Here is a 19,146-nt window from a genome sequence, read left to right as displayed (position 1 = left end):
GCCGAGTTTTGGGGACGTTTGGGGAGGCGCCCAAACCTCCCCAAAGGTCGGCAGGTCTGCGCGGAGGAACGGAGACCTGCCGAGGTTTGGGGAGGTTTGGGGAGGCGCCCAAACCTCCCCAAACAGGAACGGAGACCTGCCGAGGTTTGGGGACGTTTGGGGAGGCGCCCAAACCTCCCCAAAGGTCGGCAGGTCTGCGCGGAGGAACGGAGACCTGCCGAGGTTTGGGGACGTTTGGGGAGGCGCCCAAACCTCCCCAAACAGGAACGGAGACCTGCCGAGGTTTGGGGACGTTTGGGGAGGCGCCCAAACCTCCCCAAAGGTCGGCAGGTCTGCGCGGAGGAACGGAGACCTGCCGAGGTTTGGGGAGGTTTGGGGAGGCGCCCAAACCTCCCCAAACAGGAACGGAGACCTGCCGAGGTTTGGGGAGGTTTGGGGAGGCGCCCAAACCTCCCCAAAGGTCGGCAGGTCTGCGCGGAGGAACGGAGACCTGCAGAGGTTTGGGGAGGTTTGGGGAGGCGCCCAAACCTCCCCAAAGGTCGGCAGGAGGAACGGAGACCTGCCGAGGTTTGGGGAGGCGCCCAAACCTCCCCAAAGGTCGGCAGGTCTGCGCGGAGGAACGGAGACCTGCCGAGGTTTGGGGAGGTTTGGGGAGGCGCCCAAACCTCCCCAAAGGTCGGCAGGAGGAACGGAGACCTGCCGAGGTTTGGGGAGGTTTGGGGAGGCGCCCAAACCTCCCCAAAGGTCGGCAGGAGGAACGGAGACCTGCCGACGAGCCGCGGCTACACAGGGTATTCCTGTGTATTCAGGCTTGCAAAATGGCGGATCGAGCCTCTGCTGGCGGCAGAGGCTTGCAGAACGGCGGATCGGCTTATACTCGAGTCAATAACTTTTTCCAGTTTTTGGGGGTGAAATTGGGGGTCTCGGCTTATACTCGAGTCGGCTTATACTCAAGTATATACGGTATGTAAATTTAGGCTTTTATAATTGTATTATTTTCATTATTATAGTAACTATATTCTTTCTTTGTAAATTTTACTTTGTTTAGTTCTTGTTAATTTTTATTTTGGCTGGATTGTATCTCAGTGGGGGACACACATAATATAAATATATGATCACATATTTTGTATAAATAATTGTGATTTAAGTGAACTAGATTATAAAATTGTAAAATTTCCAATTGTGATATACACAATTATCCTGTGCCTATCCTAAGTTAAATTTCCTACCTATTACATTATGAAAAAAATTGTGCAGGAATATGTCACTAGCCACTGACATATTTAACCAAAATTTTAGAACTAGGAATATACATTGGTACACAGCCTAAATAGAGAAAACACACACTTGGAGAGAATATCCCATTTGCTATTCTAGAACCTGGAATATCCAAAATTTACTGAAATCTTTTTGCAATCTGATCTTGGAGGAGAAAAATGAAAATACAGGGACAGATAATTGGACTCCAATAATCAATTTAAAAAGAATTCAAAGTAACATTATCACTGTTGTTGTTAGCTGCGAAGTCGTGTCTGACCCATCGTGACCCCATGGACAAGGTTCCTCCAGGCCTTCCTGTCCTCTACCATCTTCTGGAGTCCATTTAAGCTCACGCCTACTGCTTCAGTGACTCCATCCAGCCACCTCATTCTCTGTCGTCCCCTTCTTCTCTTGCCCTCAATCTTTCCCAGCATTAGGCTCTTCTCCAGTGAGTCCTTTCTTCTCATTAGGTGGCCAAATTATTTGAGTTTAAACTTCAGGATCTGGCCTTCTAAAGAGCAGTCAGGGTTGATCTCCTCTAGGACTGACTGGATTGATCGCCTTGCAGTCCAAGGGACTCGCAGGAGTCTTCTCCAGCACCATAGCTCAACGGCCTCAATTCTATCATTACCAAGATAGAAATAATTCAGTGGGCATCCTTTTTAAACAACGATATGGGTAGGCAATGTTTGAGGAGTTTGGTGCTACACTTACCTAGTGCTGTGCCATCATAAGAGACAATGGCAATTATTTCTGTCTCTTGATTCTCCCCACCCCTCCAAAGAAAGTTTTACAGGCAGACATGGAAGAGGAAGGCCTCTGGGAGCCAAATCACTCCCATCCCCACTCTGAAAAATGGTCTGAAATCACTGTCTTCTGTTGAATTCCCCTTTAAAATTTAGCATTGCTCTTAAAAGTGAATCTACTAAAGTTCACAAGCTTAAAAATGTGCCTCAAAATTTGCTTGGAAAATATCCTGTTTGTACACAATGAAAACTTCTAACCATTATCACATGAGCTATCACAACTAAGACATCACCTTTTCATGAAACGCTGTTATTAGCCACAAATCAACATCAATACTAGTGCCTCGTTTTTCAGCACCAATGAACTGCAGTAAATTTTCATGCTTCATTCCTGGCAAGCTGTATATTTCATATTCATTTTGCCATGATTCTTTATCCTGGAACAAAAAGAACCACATTAATATTTTTTTAAAAAATAATACATTTCTATATATTCAAAAATATTTTAAATAATGAAAATCATATCTGATATGCTACCCCTGAAATTTGTCCAAATGTATGGGGTGATGGACAAAAAAAGCATTAGTCTGACAAATTCACATTAAGAGAACTCTTGCTTCTAGCAATTTCTGAACTGTGCACAAATCTTTAGATTATTAAGTTGAGGTCAGACAAGTTTAGATAAATCTCATCAGCAATTAATATTTGCCAAGCAAGTTCTCTGGACTAAAGATAAAGATTTTTCCTGGTTTGCTTCTTCATATAAATATAGATAATAAAGTGAGGTAAACAATTCAATGAAGTTCTTCTGACATTAAGACAGAATTAAATCATCAGTTTTTTCCGTCTTTATCTGGTTATTTCCCCCCAGGTTCTAGAATGTTTTTTAGGCTGCTGGTAAATAGTTGGTACATAATTCATAAGCATAAATAACAGTGTTTTTAAATAAGGATTATAATTATTTAGTTGTATTGTGTTTACTAATGAGAACATTTATATGGTCGCTCAACTCTCTCACAGTTACTCTGTATGGCTGACAGGAATAAAACCCAATACAAAACATAACAAAACCCTCTGGTGACAAAAATATTAATCTAGGATCCCCATGCTAACTGCAAAACCTTATCTGCAGAGCCTTTTGGAATTATATATAACAAAACTGAGAATGAAGTAAAAAAAACCCTGTTAAGTAGCAGATATTAAGACTGAAATAACAGCAAAAATATACTATTCCTTCCTTCAAAGTTTGTAGCATTAATTGAATGACTTCTGATGAATAAATCATAGGAAAGAGATCTCCAAAATCAAACTGGTGATTTGATAGCACCATTAACTCAGAAATAAATATCATTAAACCAATGACCATAGAGAAGATCACTGGCTTATATTATTTTAATACAGAATGATATTATATGAAGGCTTTTTTTGCTGTTATACTGATTGAGCCATATTAAGCAAGCTTTTTCCTTCCTGTTTTCAAAAGGCTTATGTAATATTTATACTGAAGTAGGTAAGCTATCACTATGTTTCCCTCCCCACAAAATTTTTATGTTAAACGTTGATATAAAAAAACTGACAACTTTAGATGGAGGCTGAAAGTTATACTGTTTCAATAATTCATACTGATGTACAAAAGAGTGTCAAGGTTTGGATAAGATTCGTATGTGTGTTGGTATTTTAGAAACACAGTAAAATAAACCTGAACTGGCAGCAGTGTCTACACACACACACACACACACACACACACACACACAAAATCTGTCTTTTATAGTACAATATTTTGTTGTTTGTATACCTGCACTGGGAATATTTTCACAGCAACGTATTCATTTAACAACTGAGCTTTCCAGACACAGCCAAACCTTCCTCTAGCTCTGATCTCTAATAACTGCAATGGCTTTAGGCCCATCAGTGGTGATGGAGGTGGTGGTCCAGGGTCCTAAAAATAACAACAGTCAACAAAAGTTCATTTTTTAGTATAATCTCATTCACCAATTTAGGAAGCAAATTATATCAACAAATCTTACTAGAATGCAAACAAAAATGTTAAATGCTTCACAATTTATTAATTTTCAACTTTTTTTCAGCAAAAATGAGTAAATTAACACTTAAATTATATGATTCCAAACAAATGCATGCAAACAAAATATGGAAGGAATAACATTTCTTTAAACTGATCCAATATCTTTAGTCTCTACATATGGTCAATAAAGAGCTTCTGCAACATATATCTACTAATTTTTTATGAAAAATACCTAAATGAAGAAACTGTAAAAAGGGTTATTAAATATTTTATTTTTAATGGAATTATAATTCTTGTATAGGAAACCTATATGCTTCATGCAGCCTGTGGTTATTTCCTGCGCATATACATAATTCTTGAGGATCCATTCCTACTTTACCAACCCAGTTACTGACCAAATATCACTTGAAAGATGGGGAAAATCAGTTTTTGTAGTTAGGAACTACTTATCTTTATTAGCATTTAATTTATTATAAGCATTATAAGAAAGATTTAAAATAATCTATTATGGCAATGCTGATTGGGACCTCAAAGATACTTATGTGTGATTGTATTTCCTGGTCCTCGCTACTTAATCTACTTTCATCAATACTAAGTGACCTATATGATGTAAAAAGAGTCAATATTTTGGTATAGATGAAGTGAACTATGATGAAATGGCCTCAGGTATGAGTTACATGTGTCAGGGCATGATATAAACTGAGTATACACTAATTAGTTATAATTACAGAATGGTATGTTTCCCTTTGTAACAAATAAATTATTCTAAAGATACATAGTTCTATATTTCTTGCTTGAAAATACAACGAGAAATCTTTCTTACCAAGAAATTTTATACATAGGCTGTGGTGTAACAATAGATGGATTGGGAGAACAGATCAAAAGAAGTGGTAAATAGCTTTATAATGACATGATAATAAAGTGTACAACAAAGGAATCCCTTTTTAATCTATATGGATCCATCATGCAACATAAAATATTGTGAGGATTCACCTTTACTATACACAGGAAAGGGATCAAAAAGTGTGTATTTTCTTTAGTTCTCAACCATAAACAAAGGATAAGATTATATTTTGCTTCTCATATTCACTGAAGAGTGTCACTTTCTTTTTCCTTTGCTTTTAATTTGTTGTTGTTAGCTGCAAAGTCATTCTCTGTCGTCCCCTTCTTCTCTTGCCCTCAATCTTTCCCAGCATTAGGCTTTTATACAAGCTAACTAATCAAACTTTGCCTCCTTTTGTCTTTTTTCTCCTAAGCATACTACTGTATTGCTAATACTAAACAGCTAAACAAGGGTTACCTATAATCTTGCATATGCCAATTTAATCCCACCATTCCAAAAAGTAATGTGAAATAATAGTAGAAAATATGTATTTAACAATACATTTAATATTAAATGAACACTGCCTGATGAAGTCCACGTATGTTAGTGGGTCTTCAAGATCTGGTTTCTAAAATGAACTCTACCACGTCTATCACTTCTGATTTTAAAGAAACTCTCAAAAATAGACTGATAGAGCATGCAGGTTTGCTATTAATATTGATATTCTCAGGTTCTTAAATATGCCTGAAGTAACTGTCTGAATCTTACAAATGCATTATATTTTGAGAAGGAGAATACTGATTTTGAAACACCATTCAAATTTCCAAAACAAAACGAAAAACATTTTTCTCTTGCATATGCAGATTCTATATCTTAGCAGACATCCAATGATGGTTATGAAGTTTTTTTTAATGTCAATTTGTTTATATGAAGTTCAGTATCGTATGAATATATTAGGGCTAGGCACTGTATTAGATTTTTCCACCCAAGCTAATGCAATATCACAATGTTTGCTATAATAGGCCATCAAATTGTTTTTGATACTGACATGTTACACTGTAGAAAATTCAACAAATGGAAGAATCCAATATTTTTGGATACAAATACACATTTCTCCAAATGTTACTCCTATAAGTAGTTTGGAACTCCACAAATGTATGACTACAAATAAAACAATGCATCTTACCTCTATCATTATATGAAAGGCATGCTTGTAAAAAAAAAGACACACACAGGCAAAAGAGAATTATTTCATATAATACAAAGCAGATATAAGTGCATTTTAGGAAAAGTGAGAGTTGTCAGTAACTAAAAGTTATAGATAAAATTCAGCATGCATGAAATTCTCAAATGTGTACTGCATTGATCCTCTTTATTGACAATAAAAGACAGCAACAATGTAATTGACTTATTTGAACATTAAAGATTTTGTTACCAAATGCTCAAAATAGTATTTAAGCTTCCAAAAACTGATCCATAAGTATGATGTAACTAGTTAGAAGATGCAGGAAAATGTAATTTAGTTAAGATATTGGTAATATTCTATGCATAAAATGTAAGTTGGTACATTACACCAGAGGGCAGTGTTCCATCATCTAACCTACAAAACTACAAAGCATAACTATGAAACAAAAGGCAGACAGACACAACCCTCATCCTAATCTTACTTCATTTAACCATTAAACTTGCTAAGCATAGTTTACTTTACAATAATATTTTGGTAGCTAATTTAATTCTAGAAATATCACTCTTCCTTCCTTTTGATAGGCTGCTTCCATTTGGAAATATCAGTATGTAAATTAACACTGAATTAACATTTTAACACTGATGAAACACCTCAATTTTTTATTTTTTAAAAGCGAAGGCATTATTATAATATGCAAAATGTAACTGCTGATAAATTGAGGGAAACATAAAATTCACTAAAAACCAACAATAGCAAAAAAGAAAACAGGAGGAAAGATTTCTATCATCAACATTCATTCCAGTCCGTGATACCACCCTCACAAACCCTCTACCTGAGTTCTAAGTGTATTTCATTCCCAGATGAAAACTACTCAGGCAAGTAATTATACTGCTGCCACCGCCTTTTCTACAACAGGGACCTTTCCCCATTTATCAGGAATTGGGATGGGCTAAACAGAAAATCTCCCTTCCCTTCCTCTAAAATAAATGGCTCTCGATTTTCCCTTTAAACCAACAAGTAGTCAATCAAGAAGTATTTTTATTTTAATAAAAGCAATGAAAGAAAAAAATAAAATAAAACTGTTCTTTCTGCACAAGGCAGAGATTTGTGTTTAAAAAATCCACAGCAAGCAAAAATGTAGACTCAAAGCAAGCAAAAATATAGACAACTGGAACAGATACAAAATTACTTCCCAATCATGTGTGCCACACTGAGCAAACATTAAGGGGGTGGATTGGGAAAAATCATCGCTCATATGATAAACATTCCCTGTCAACCTTACTACTGTAGTTTCTATTCTTCCAAGATGCTAATAAAATAACAAAGAAACTCCGGATATTCTCTTCTCTTGAATCCTCCTCCTCTATCCCAAATAAAAGAATATTTAAAGGTCCAACCAGACAGCCAGCAGGTCCCTCAAAATGAGGAGTTTCCTTAATCCTTTATATTAACACTATGCAAAATCAGAAATCTTCAGCTTTATAAAGGTAGAGGAGGAAAAATATGCAAAATGAGAGAAAGAAATCCTCCTTCACGTCACTTGTGCAACCATCTGGATTAAAATAAGTCCATTTTATTCCAACGATTCTTATTGGTGATGGGATCACAGAAATAACTGAAACAACGTTGACCATATAACAAACTGTCCTGACAGCAAAGCCTGCTGAAATTCTCTCAGGAAACAGAATTTGGCATACAAAGGCCTTTGAAAGTGACCACATCTTTTTTCAGGTTTGCATGGCTGCTTTGAGAACTGCTCCCATCAAGCTTCATTCACATATGCCTGCCAGTTTGCAAAGTAAAATAGTTACAACCAGGCTACACTGGGCAGGAGCAGTTTCTGATGCACTGGTTTTGATAATTTGAAGAGGAATTACCATCCTCTTTCAAAGGAGTTTCGTAGCCTTATTGTACAGTAAAAACATAAGACAGTGCTTAGCAGTTCAGCATGTATGATCTCATTGAAAGTGAAAAGAAATTACTTCCAGTGTTATCAACCTCTTGATGTCAGGAACATCTGACACAAAATTACAAAAAAAAATCAGTGTAGGATATGCATTTGTGGGAATATGGCTAATAAAACACGGTATTCAAAATATAGGTGTAAAATTAAATAGAAGCGGAGTAACTGTGCTAACTGCTCCAAATACAAAACGATGATCAAGAAGTACTGAATTCATCTAATTTGCCAACAAAAAAGTTATTAAGCACTGCAATAAATACACTTTTAATTTGGAAGATACTGCTTTTCAAGATGCACATCTTGCAAACTTCAGTATGACGGTACCATTTTCTGAGGAGCTAACCAGATACTGCTATGCAATCCACCAGCTTTAAATTCTATATATACTTTCTAAATATTAATAATATATTAACCAATGCTACTTGTTTGTGAAGAGGACAATGAGCACTAGTTCAAATAAACCAAATAAGTATGCAGAATTAAGGTTGGCAATAAATTTGTAATAAAACTATATAATCTTTCTAGAAAAATAATTCTTAAAACAATTCTACCATGAAAATGTTTTTCTTGTGTGGAATTTTTTTGGATAAAAGAATTCACAACATTGAAAATGTATTTGTGGGAAGCTGCTTGGAGGAGATGGCAATTCATTTAACAAGTCTGAGAGTGGGATGGTGACAGAAGAGTTAATGCCACAATTTAGAAAAATGAGGAAGTGGATATCTGACATCATAATGGCAACTTAAAATAATGTTGGGCAAGTAGAAGGAATCAGGATTGTGAAAGGCATTTAAATAAAGTGAAAATGTCTTAATCTAAACAATGTTCAGGTAAATTTATTTGAGACTTGATTTCACTAGACCAGGGGTAGGCAACCTCGGCTCTTTTATGACTCATGGACTTCAACTCCCAGAATTCCTGAGTCAGCATAGCTGAGGTTGCCTACCCCTGCACAAGACTGATATGTCAGTTTTACTTTGCTTTTCCTTTTTTAAATTGTATTGATCTTTTATTACAAATTACTTTGGATATTCTTTCTAAAGATGATATAAATCTATGTTTACAAATCAGGGGTGTCAAACTCAATTTCATTGAGGGCCGCATCAGCATTGCGGTTGCCCTTAGTGGGCTGGGTGGGTATGGCCTGGGTGGGCGTGGCCTACTGGGTGGGCGTGGCTAGAGTGCGTATGGCCTACTGGGTGGGCGTGGCTAGAGTGCATATGACCTATGCATCAAGGGTGCCTATGGGGGCCTGGGCAGGAGTGGGACAGATCTGAGGGTCTCTGGCAGAAGGAGGGTCTCAGGGTCAGGGCCAAGGCAGTGGGGGCCGTTCCCTCACTGTTTCCAGGATGGCTTCGCGGGCCACATGAAACCACTTCGCGGGCCGGATCCGGCCCCTGTGTTTGACATGTCTGTTATAAATAATTCAAATTATACTGAATGAATCAGCTTTTTCAACTTCATAAAATGAGCCTTTCCTGATTTTTAAGGGATTTTTCTCAGCTACAGGTTGCTTACAGCATGAAGAAATGTCCTTGCAATCGAACATATGTATTACTGACTGTATCTACTGGAAATTAGCTGATAATCTGGTTTATACTCTATAGTCATAGGTTTATATTAGAAGTTCCATGTCTAGTCAGATCATGATTTTTTGCTCAAACTCTTTTAGATTGTACTCTGAATACACAAGTGTTTTTTTTTACAAATACTCATGATTAATAGTACTGACAAAAATGGTAATATCAAAATTACAATTATGGAATATACACAGAATTTATGAAAAGGATCGCATATGTTGTATACAGTTCTTTGTAATTTATTTATTTATTTATTTAATGGGACTTATATGCCGCCCTATCTCCCGAAGGACTCAGGGCAGCTAACATTGTATCATATGACTGGTCATAGCACTTTTCACACAGAATCTGCTTCAAATGTTTCATTGTATTGAAACCTCTCAGTTGTTGTTGTTTCAAATGTAATTTATAATCTCGTTATTTTAATAGATGTAGAAAACATTTTTAGTTTCCAAAGATACTTTATGTGTATTTTAAATATACCTTTATCAGAAAAATAACAATCAGCAGAGAGAGAAAAAAAATTAAATGAAAAAAATTCAAGGCAATGTGTCAAAATAAATATTTAATATTTCCAATGAGCAAAAACAATCTCTGGTAATATTAGGAAAGCTGAATTGTGTAAAGCAGAGTTTTACCAAGACTGTCTCCTTCCTTGCCAAAAGTTTCTTTTCTGCAAAAAAGGGGGATTTAAGACAGCTACAGTATGAGTCTATCTTTTATATATTTAATTGTTCAAACTTTTATTTTTGTGCTGAAATAGATAAGACCATTTAAAATAAATTATAAAATGTAAAACAGCTTCTTTTATAATTATTTAAAAGTCCAATCTAGTACTAGATAAGTGGTGCAGATTCAAATTATTGCATTGACATTTTAACCACATAAAAGTAAGTTATTTTGATCTCACTTCAATACGAGCTCATATTTTAACAACTTAGTGCTTTTCCTCAAGTGATATTCTAATCTAGGCTTACATGTTACATTTTTTAAACAAGTAACAAAAAACAAGTAAGAAGACAGCATTACATTTTGTGTGAGAATGTGAAGTGTGCACAAATATTTCTGTAAAAGTTACGGATATTCATAAAAATCATCTTAAAAATAATTTTAGCCAATTTCCACAAGGACTGTCATTCCTAGATTTTCTAAACAATAGGATCCAGTGCACAAAGTCAACAAATTACAATGGAACCGGCAATATAATTCAAATGCCAATTATCTCCTGCAAACATTCATTCTTGGTGCAAATGGCTATCCAAAAAGAGCCTTCAGCCTCTACATGCAAAACAATTCCTTCCAACAGCAAGCTACTGACTTGCATAAACACCAGTGGAAGGGAAGCAACAGGTATGAAGGACTTTTTTTTCTCCTGGCATAATTTGAATGGTGATAGAGCTGATTTATTTAAATACCTGAATAAAACTACAATACAACTGGATATTCAAAATTATTTCAAAATAAAATTTTCAAATAATGGGAAAAAAATAGTTTTCCTAAATTTAATACGTTATACTTTACATCCTGTTACCATAAATGAGTAATTTTAAAACATATCATGTACAAATCATAAAGTTCAAAATATTTACTTTAAGCTGTGCCTTTTGCAAAATGTCTGATGTAGGATACTGACAGTCTTTTGATGAATTGTGGAAGAGGGAAACTAAACTAATTTCAACTAATTTCTTCCTCTAGCTACAGACTCTTAGATCATATGCCAGCAGTTTTCCAAAAATCTTAAAAAGTTCAAATAGCAACCGTCAAAAGTAACAAGTCTTTATTAATTTGAGAAAGCTAACAAAAAGATGGGATATATATCTGACAAAGAAACAAATCTACTTCCATTCAAAATAATCCACTTACTTGGGTTGGTACAAGTACTGGAGGATACGCTAATTTGTGGTGTCTGTACATCCAAAACGAAAAGAGTACAATCACTGCTATTCCCATTATAGGTCCAAGAGAGTAAAGCAAGGTACTAAACAGAGGCGGTCTAGTTGTCACAGGATTGGAAGTAGCTGCAAGGGGAAAAAGTTTTCTTATAATTCAGTATTAACACAGAAAATATAAGCAATTCTTAAAAACTGAGGAAATTTAAGTTATCTACACACTAAAGTTATCTATGATGATACATCTAAAGCTTAAACATTTAAATTTTAGATTTAAAATTTAGTATTTTGCCTATTATTGTAGGAGATGAGCACAATGAGCTGGAAGGCAGGGTTAACTATATCATCAGTTTGGAATCACTGCGCAGCCACAAGAGACCCAAATCCAGCTCCCTGGAATTCCATTGTCCCTTATCTAGCACCAATTTAGCTTTGACCTTTAGTTGACCAGATTCTTGTGTATATGTAACAATAATAATCTCATCAGTGCTTTGAACTCAGTGAATGTTCTCAATTCTTTGCATCTGACAATTGTAGTTATTGTAATTTAGTAAGTCAACACCATTTTGCCAAGCATTCTCATCGAGAAGCTGACTGACTTGAAATTCTCCCCCGCCATCTGCGATTGGATTCAAGACTTTCTTAGGGATCGGTTACAAACAGTGAGGGTCGGCTCTGGTTTGTCCACCCCCCTGAAGCTTTCCACCGGCACGCCACAGGGCTGTGTGCTTAGCCCCTACCTGTACTCTTTATATCATCTGACCCGTCCACTGTGATAATCAAGTTCGCAGATGATACAACTGTGGTGGGTCTTATTACAGGTGGGGATGAGACAGCATATAGGGCGGAGGTACAAAAACTATCCATATGGTGTAGTAACAACAACTTGCACCTAAACATCGGCAAGACGAAAGAGATGGTGTTAGACTTCCGGAGAAAAAAGGAGGAACTTGCCCCACTTTACATCGGAGAGAACTGTGTAGAGAGAGTTTCCTCCTTTAAATTTCTGGGAGTCTACCTCTGTGAAGATCTGACCTGGAAAGTTAACACAACTCAGGTGGCTAGAAAGGCCCAACAGAGGCTTCACTTTCTTAGGGTCTTGCGGAAGAACAGGGTAGAACAACAGCTAATGACCCTCTTTTACCGGTCTACTATAGAGAGCATCCTCTAGTATGGTATTGTGGTTTTGGTATGCTGGTCGCGGATAGGAAAGTATTACAGAGGGTAGTGAGCACAGCACAAGACATTGTGGGCTGTTCCCTGACACCACTGGATGACATTGCCAGGGCTCGTTGCCTTGGAAGAGTGAGGAAGATTCTCAGGGATGACTCACACCCTAGACAGTATCTCTTTACTCTCCTACCATCCGGTAGAAGATATAGGAATATAGCCAGCTGTACCAACAGGCTGAAAAATAGCTTTTATCCGTGGGCTGTTAGGCTTTTAAATGGGACATAATCTTATGCAGAATTGACTTGGGAGGCCGGTGTGTGGTGTAGTTGGTTCACATAGTGTGGTGGGATGGAGGGTTTGTTGTCACTGTGTGTTGGGGGGAGAGAGCACGGGGGGAGGCTCAGCTAATCTCAATGTACACATGTTGTACTTTGACAATAAAGGTTTATTATTTATTTTATTTTATTTTTTATTGAAAAGTTTTACAATAGATTTTTGAATACAAAAAAACCCCCTCCTCCCCCTCCCCAACCCCTCCCCGACTTCCCAGAGCTGAATACAAGGTATAAAAATACAAACAAGCATAATCTAAAATATGCTAACAACAATAAGACATTAGATTCTATCGCACTTTAACTCTCCATCGTCAAAATATTAATAAAATAACTACTAACTACTTATACATCATATAGATCCACTACTTATTCAAATGCTAAATGAAACTTTTTAGTCCCATATTTATTTTGGATATAATCAATCCATCTCCTCCATTCCACAATGTATCTCTGTTGCGATTGGTCTTTCAAATATGCTGAAATCTTTGCCATCTCCGCCAACTTAGAAACTTTTAAAGTCCACTCTTCTATAGTCGGCAGTTCTTCCTTCTTCCAATATTGCACTACTAAAAGTCTCGCTGCCATAATTAAATTCAACATCAACTTAATATCTATAACAGTAGTATCTGTAATAATACCCAATAAAAACAATTGTGGAGAAAACTTTATCCTTTTCTTAAATATCTTTTGCATATTCCACCAAATTTTAATCCAAAAAGCTTTAACCTTTTTACAAGTCCACCATAAATGAAAATACGTTGCATCCTCACAACCACACCTCCAACATTTGGGCTGGCAATTCGGATACATACTTGCTAATTTTTTAGGATCTAAATGCCATCTATAAAACATTTTATAAAAATTCTCTTAAATTTTGGGCCTGCGTAAATTTCACATTTCTAACCCAGATCTTTTCCCAAGTATCCATTGTTATAACTTCTTGAAATATGTGCTTGTCCTTGATCTCTAATTTGCTTTACCAAGTTTTCATCAGTCATCGAAAAACCATCTAGCTTGTAATTGCCCATACTGAAACCAAGTTTGTACAATCTTTTCTTCTTTTAAAATATTATATGGCTTTAATTGCCATACATTCCTTTCTAAACTTAAAATTTCCTTATATGTAGTCTCATCATGTTTAAATCCCACATTTATATTTTCTATTGCGTGTTTAGGTATTGCCCAAATGGGTATCTTGTAGCTTAACTTATGTCTATACTTTTTCCAAACTCGCAACAGAGCACACCTTAAAATATATGTCTTAAACACACTATCCACCTTCTTATCATACAATAAATATGCATGCCACCCAAATAACAAATCATGACCCTCAAGATTTAATAATCTCCTTTGTGTTAAATTAAACCAGTCACTTATCGCTGACAAAGCAGCAGCCTCATAATATAATTTAAAATTAGGCATTTTAAGACCACCTCTTTCACGCGTATCTTGCATTATCTTAAATTTAACTCATGGCTTTTTCCCTGCCCAAACAAATTTATTAATTCCTTTTTGCCATTCCTCCAAATTTAAATCCTTTTTAAGTATAGGTATCATTTGAAATAAAAATAAAAATTTTGGCAAAACATTCATTTTCACAGCCGCAATTCTTCCCAATAGAGATAGTTGTAGTTTTTTCCAACTATCTAATTCTTTTTGTATTTTTCCCCATAACCTTTCATAATTATTTTTATATAACTTCACATTTGAGGCTGACAGATATATCCCCAAATATTTAATCCTTTTAACCATTTCAAATCCCGTCAATTCTTCTAAAACAGCCTTTTGTGATACTGTCATATTTTTAGACAACATTTTAGTTTTTTGTACGTTGATCTTAAATCCAGAAACTTTCCCATATTGCATTATTATCTCCATCAATTCTACAACTGAATAATCCGGCTGGGTTACTGTAACAACCAGAAAGGTTTATTATTTATTATTTCTTGGATGCAGCCATATAGATCAGGAGTCCCCAACCTTCAGGCTGTGGCCCACTACCAGGCCTTGCCCTATATGGAATTGGGCCATGAGTGGCTGGCTGGAGCACGCGCACTGGCCCGCCACTCACGCAAGGACTGCATGCGCATACATATGTGCTGGTTCACTGCTTGCGCAGCCCAATTCCTCTCTCCCCCCTCCAGCCAGGCCACCAAGCCACAAAGGTTGGGGACCACTGATACAGATTATTATTGGGATAAAAGGGGAATATATAAGGTCAAAATTCAGCAAGGCTTTTCCCAATCTAATCCAACTACAGACAGTCCTTGTATTACAACCATTCATTTAATGATCGAATGTGCATCTGGAAAAGCAATAGAGGGATTTGGTGGCACAGAAATTTCCCAGTGAGGAGGAAGTATATTCCAGAGAGAAGCCCAACTTAAGAGACTGCACATTCCCAAACTACATGGCGGTGTGTGTGTGTGTGTGTGTGTGTGTGTTTGTGTGTGTGTAAGAACTTTAGAGTAGTCACACCTTAGAATCTCTCAGGATATATCTATTAGAGAAGAGAGATATAGCTTTAGTTTGGCAAGATTCTGTACTTGGCAGTGTAAACACATAATATATTGGACTTGACTGGATTTCACTATATGGTCTTTCGGTTTGGGCCTGACAGATTCAAAATTATGACAAGCTCAGGAAACAGTGACTTATCACCCATCCTTGAAGACCCCTACACCACCTCTGCAGTCACATGATTGCTATTTGGGTGCTTGGCAACCAGTTCACATTTATGATGGTTGCAGTGTCTTGCAGTCATATCATCATGACCTCTGGCTTCCAACAAGCAGTCAATTGAAAAAGACAGGTTCACTTAACAACTGTGTGTTTCGCTTAACAAATCTGTGACTTGTTTAATGACACTGGTGATTCCCTTAACAACTGTGGTAAAAATAGTTGTGAAGTAGGGTTGAGTTACGTGATGCCTTGATTTATGATCAGACCGACCTTCAATGGAAATTCTGATACCAAGCGTGATTGTAAGTCAAGGGCTACCTGTATTGCTTAGTATTGTATCTAATCAAGGCTGCTGTGTCCAGGACCCTTCCTATGTTTCTTCAATTACAATTATTATCATCCAATGAGGATAACGGAAAAATATCTACAAGCATGTTCAATATTTAATAGAGGTTTTAAATTCTAAACAAATGTCTCTGCAGGACTCTTTTTAGGAAAAGTTATATCACATACGTTGTGTGACCTCCATCTCTGGAAAGTAGAAAAAATGTTCATTGCACATGTTGCCCTCACAGCAGCAGAAAAACACTTCAGGGCTATCTTTCTTTTCTATACAGTCAGTCCTGTAAGAGATTAAAATTAGTTAAATATTAAAATGTTACAATTATATTAAAGAAAACATCCAGCAAAATTGCTACTAGTAAATTAATACAGAATTTAAAAGTTTGGCATTCTGGAATCTACATTTGAATATCTGAGTAATTACCATTTTGTGCAAAAGTACATCAAACTTTCATTTGGCTTCCATAATGAAAGGGAACAATACAGAAGGTACTACATAAAAAGCAGCACAAATCACACACGTTGCATCAAAAGAATGATACCAGCAGACATCAAACTGCCTACTGCTTCCTATAAAGTGGTTGCTAATCATGCTAATCTGAGGCATCTCTTAAAACAACAGTACAAGTCTTCTACATATCTAACTTGAGCTTCTTGCTTTTTGCTTTGAGAAAAGGCCTGCAGGAAATTGATAGGTAAAAATGACTGATGTTTCAGCTCACTCCCAATTTTAAATTATGAATCCCAACAGCATTTTAGCCTAAGTTTAATACTGCATTAGCTGCAGCCAGCAGTTCATGCAATTAGCTCAGTTATGCAGAGACCGTCTCACCAGTCAGATTGGTGGGTCTGAAGAGTTTTCTCCACACCAGATTAGCTCAGCACTAGTCTGTTCCAATTTCATTACCAAATCAAAAGCAGGTTTGGAAAAAATGGACCTTTACCTTATCTTTACTTATTATGGGGGGGGGGGGGAAACCTGCTCATCCTCCAATGTAGTTTTGGCTATTATTTATCAACAAAGCCTCACAAAATATACATAAAAGTAACTAGCCAATTTCTACACAGAAGAGTGAACAAACAAATCTGGTATTAAAATAAAAATATCTAAAAAGTAATGTGGCAGTGTCCCCAAACAATGAAGGATCATTCTGTCACTTACCTTAAGGATTTGTTTGATATCTTAGTCTGTATAGATCTTGTGTAATAGTCTACGCTTATACACATCATGAAGTTTCTAGACTTTAGAAAGAGATTAAATTTTACAAAACAGGAAATATGAAAATAGTCGTGTTTGCTTGCCTGTCGTAACAATTAATATCATCCAACCAGCAGCCCTTTTTCACAATTTCAATAGATCCAGAAATATTCTTCCATGTTGCAAAGCAGTGTTTTCTTTTATCTTTGTCACCATAGCAAAGTTCAATGCCACTACGATTTGTCTTATCATTTTCCCAATTAGCATTGTAGAAGATGCACTCCTGCGTCTCTGATCTGCCTAGTATGGCACCTGCAAGGAATTGGTTTTTAAGAATTAAATTCTGGATAACCTTGGAAAAATAATTAAATACTAAAAACAAAAGCTGTATTTAAAAAGTCTTGTAATCTTTACTAATAAATATTATGTATGCATTGCATTTTTTTCCCTTTGGGCAGAACAATAGTTGCTTTTATTTACTGTTTTTAATTTAGTAATGCAATTTTTTCAGATGTCAAAACTCATTGTTTTCTGGTATTCACAGCAAAGGTAATAATAATCTCTCTCTTAAGAAACAAAGAAATACAATCCTATCTCTAAACATTACTTGTCACTTGCCAATCTAGTGAAATCTCTTTCCCATAAAGGATGTTATTACTTTTTGATGGAAGAATATGATTTTATACAGAAATATCACCTCCTAGTTTTCCTGTAAGATACTGAGACATTCTAATAATTCCTCATGCCTTGTAAAACAGAAAAGAAAATGTATGTTGTATTTCTTGTCTTCTGACATTCTAGCATAAAATCAATAAACATCTATAAATGCAGGCATAAGCTTAAAATGTTTGGCAGCTCTTTAATACTGAATCTAAACTATGATATTATGTCCAATAATCTGTATTAAATCTTTCTATGTTTCTATCTTCTATCTGTTTTTACATTTTTCATTAAAGCACATTTGTTTCAGATATTCCATTTAAGTTTCTAGCCATCAATTTTCTTTCATTTCAGGCAGGAAGGACAAACAGCCAATCTCTCCTATAACCTTTACATATGTATGGACAATGCCTTATAAATACTGATTGTCGAGTTATCTGAATTCATATTTTCATTTGAAAGTCATTTAAGCATATTTGACTTCATATTTCTAACATAAAATGTCATTAGCACACTGTATTTCATACCCTGATACAATTACTGCAGGCATACTGTTATTATGCTAGAGAAAAGAAGGAATAGACAAGAGGAAGAAGCAAAGACAGGACACAAATTAAACAGGTGCAAGTGACTTATTTTCTATTTAATAAAACCCACAAAATGCAGTAGTAGATCTGCTGCAAATGGGAACTAATGCAATGTTATTGGTATAACCTAATTATTAAGTGATACAATCTATATTTAGGTTACTACAAGAGCAAAGGTTCTGATTTCAAATCCTAAATGTATTTTAAAAAAAATTATTACAGTCCTCATATTTGAAGACTCAATTTTTTTTTTATAATTAAGGAAAAGTACTTTATAAACTAAATTTCTAAAAACTTGCAGAGATTTCAGTGGAACTTAGTCATATCAAGAGTCATTTCCACTTTTTGGTTTGGTATGGACTAACTCAGCGTTTTCCAACCTTAGGAACTTGAAGATGCGTGGACTTCAACTCCCAGAATTCCCCAGCCAGCTATGCTGGCTGGGGAATTCTGGGAGTTGAAGTCCACGCATCTTCAAGTTCCTAAGGTTGGGAAACGCTGTTTTAGCATAACCCTTGCCAAAGTAAACCAAAAGTGGAAAAATAGACTAACATGGGCTGTGGATTTGTATTATTTATTGGATCTGAGGTACTCAACTCCATATGGCTTAATAATTTTTAAACAGATTTTTTTTTTTAAAAGGAACATGCTCAACCAGGCAAAAACATAAAAATAAAAAACCTAACGTATGGCATTTAA

General features: G+C 36.1%; 1 protein-coding gene across 1 annotated transcript in view; it reads right to left on the bottom strand.

Moving 5' to 3' along the window:
* ACVR2A (activin A receptor type 2A) overlaps positions 1–19,146 on the bottom strand; it is a 59,518-nt gene that overhangs the window by 18,939 nt on the left and 21,433 nt on the right. Inside the window, exons 3-7 of the mRNA XM_083350453.1 lie at positions 17,305–17,512; positions 16,174–16,283; positions 11,445–11,599; positions 3,802–3,945; positions 2,300–2,443 (exon numbers count right to left, since the gene is read on the bottom strand). Coding sequence (XP_083206579.1) covers positions 2,300–2,443; positions 3,802–3,945; positions 11,445–11,599; positions 16,174–16,283; positions 17,305–17,512 — 761 coding nt within the window. The remainder of the gene's footprint in view (positions 1–2,299; positions 2,444–3,801; positions 3,946–11,444; positions 11,600–16,173; positions 16,284–17,304; positions 17,513–19,146) is intronic.

The sequence above is a fragment of the Vipera ursinii genome (assembly GCF_947247035.1).
Source record: "Vipera ursinii genome assembly, chromosome: 1".
Lineage (NCBI taxonomy): Eukaryota > Metazoa > Chordata > Lepidosauria > Squamata > Viperidae > Vipera > Vipera ursinii.
Note: the sequence above shows the minus strand (reverse complement) of the source record. Positions and strands in the feature narration are given on the sequence as shown.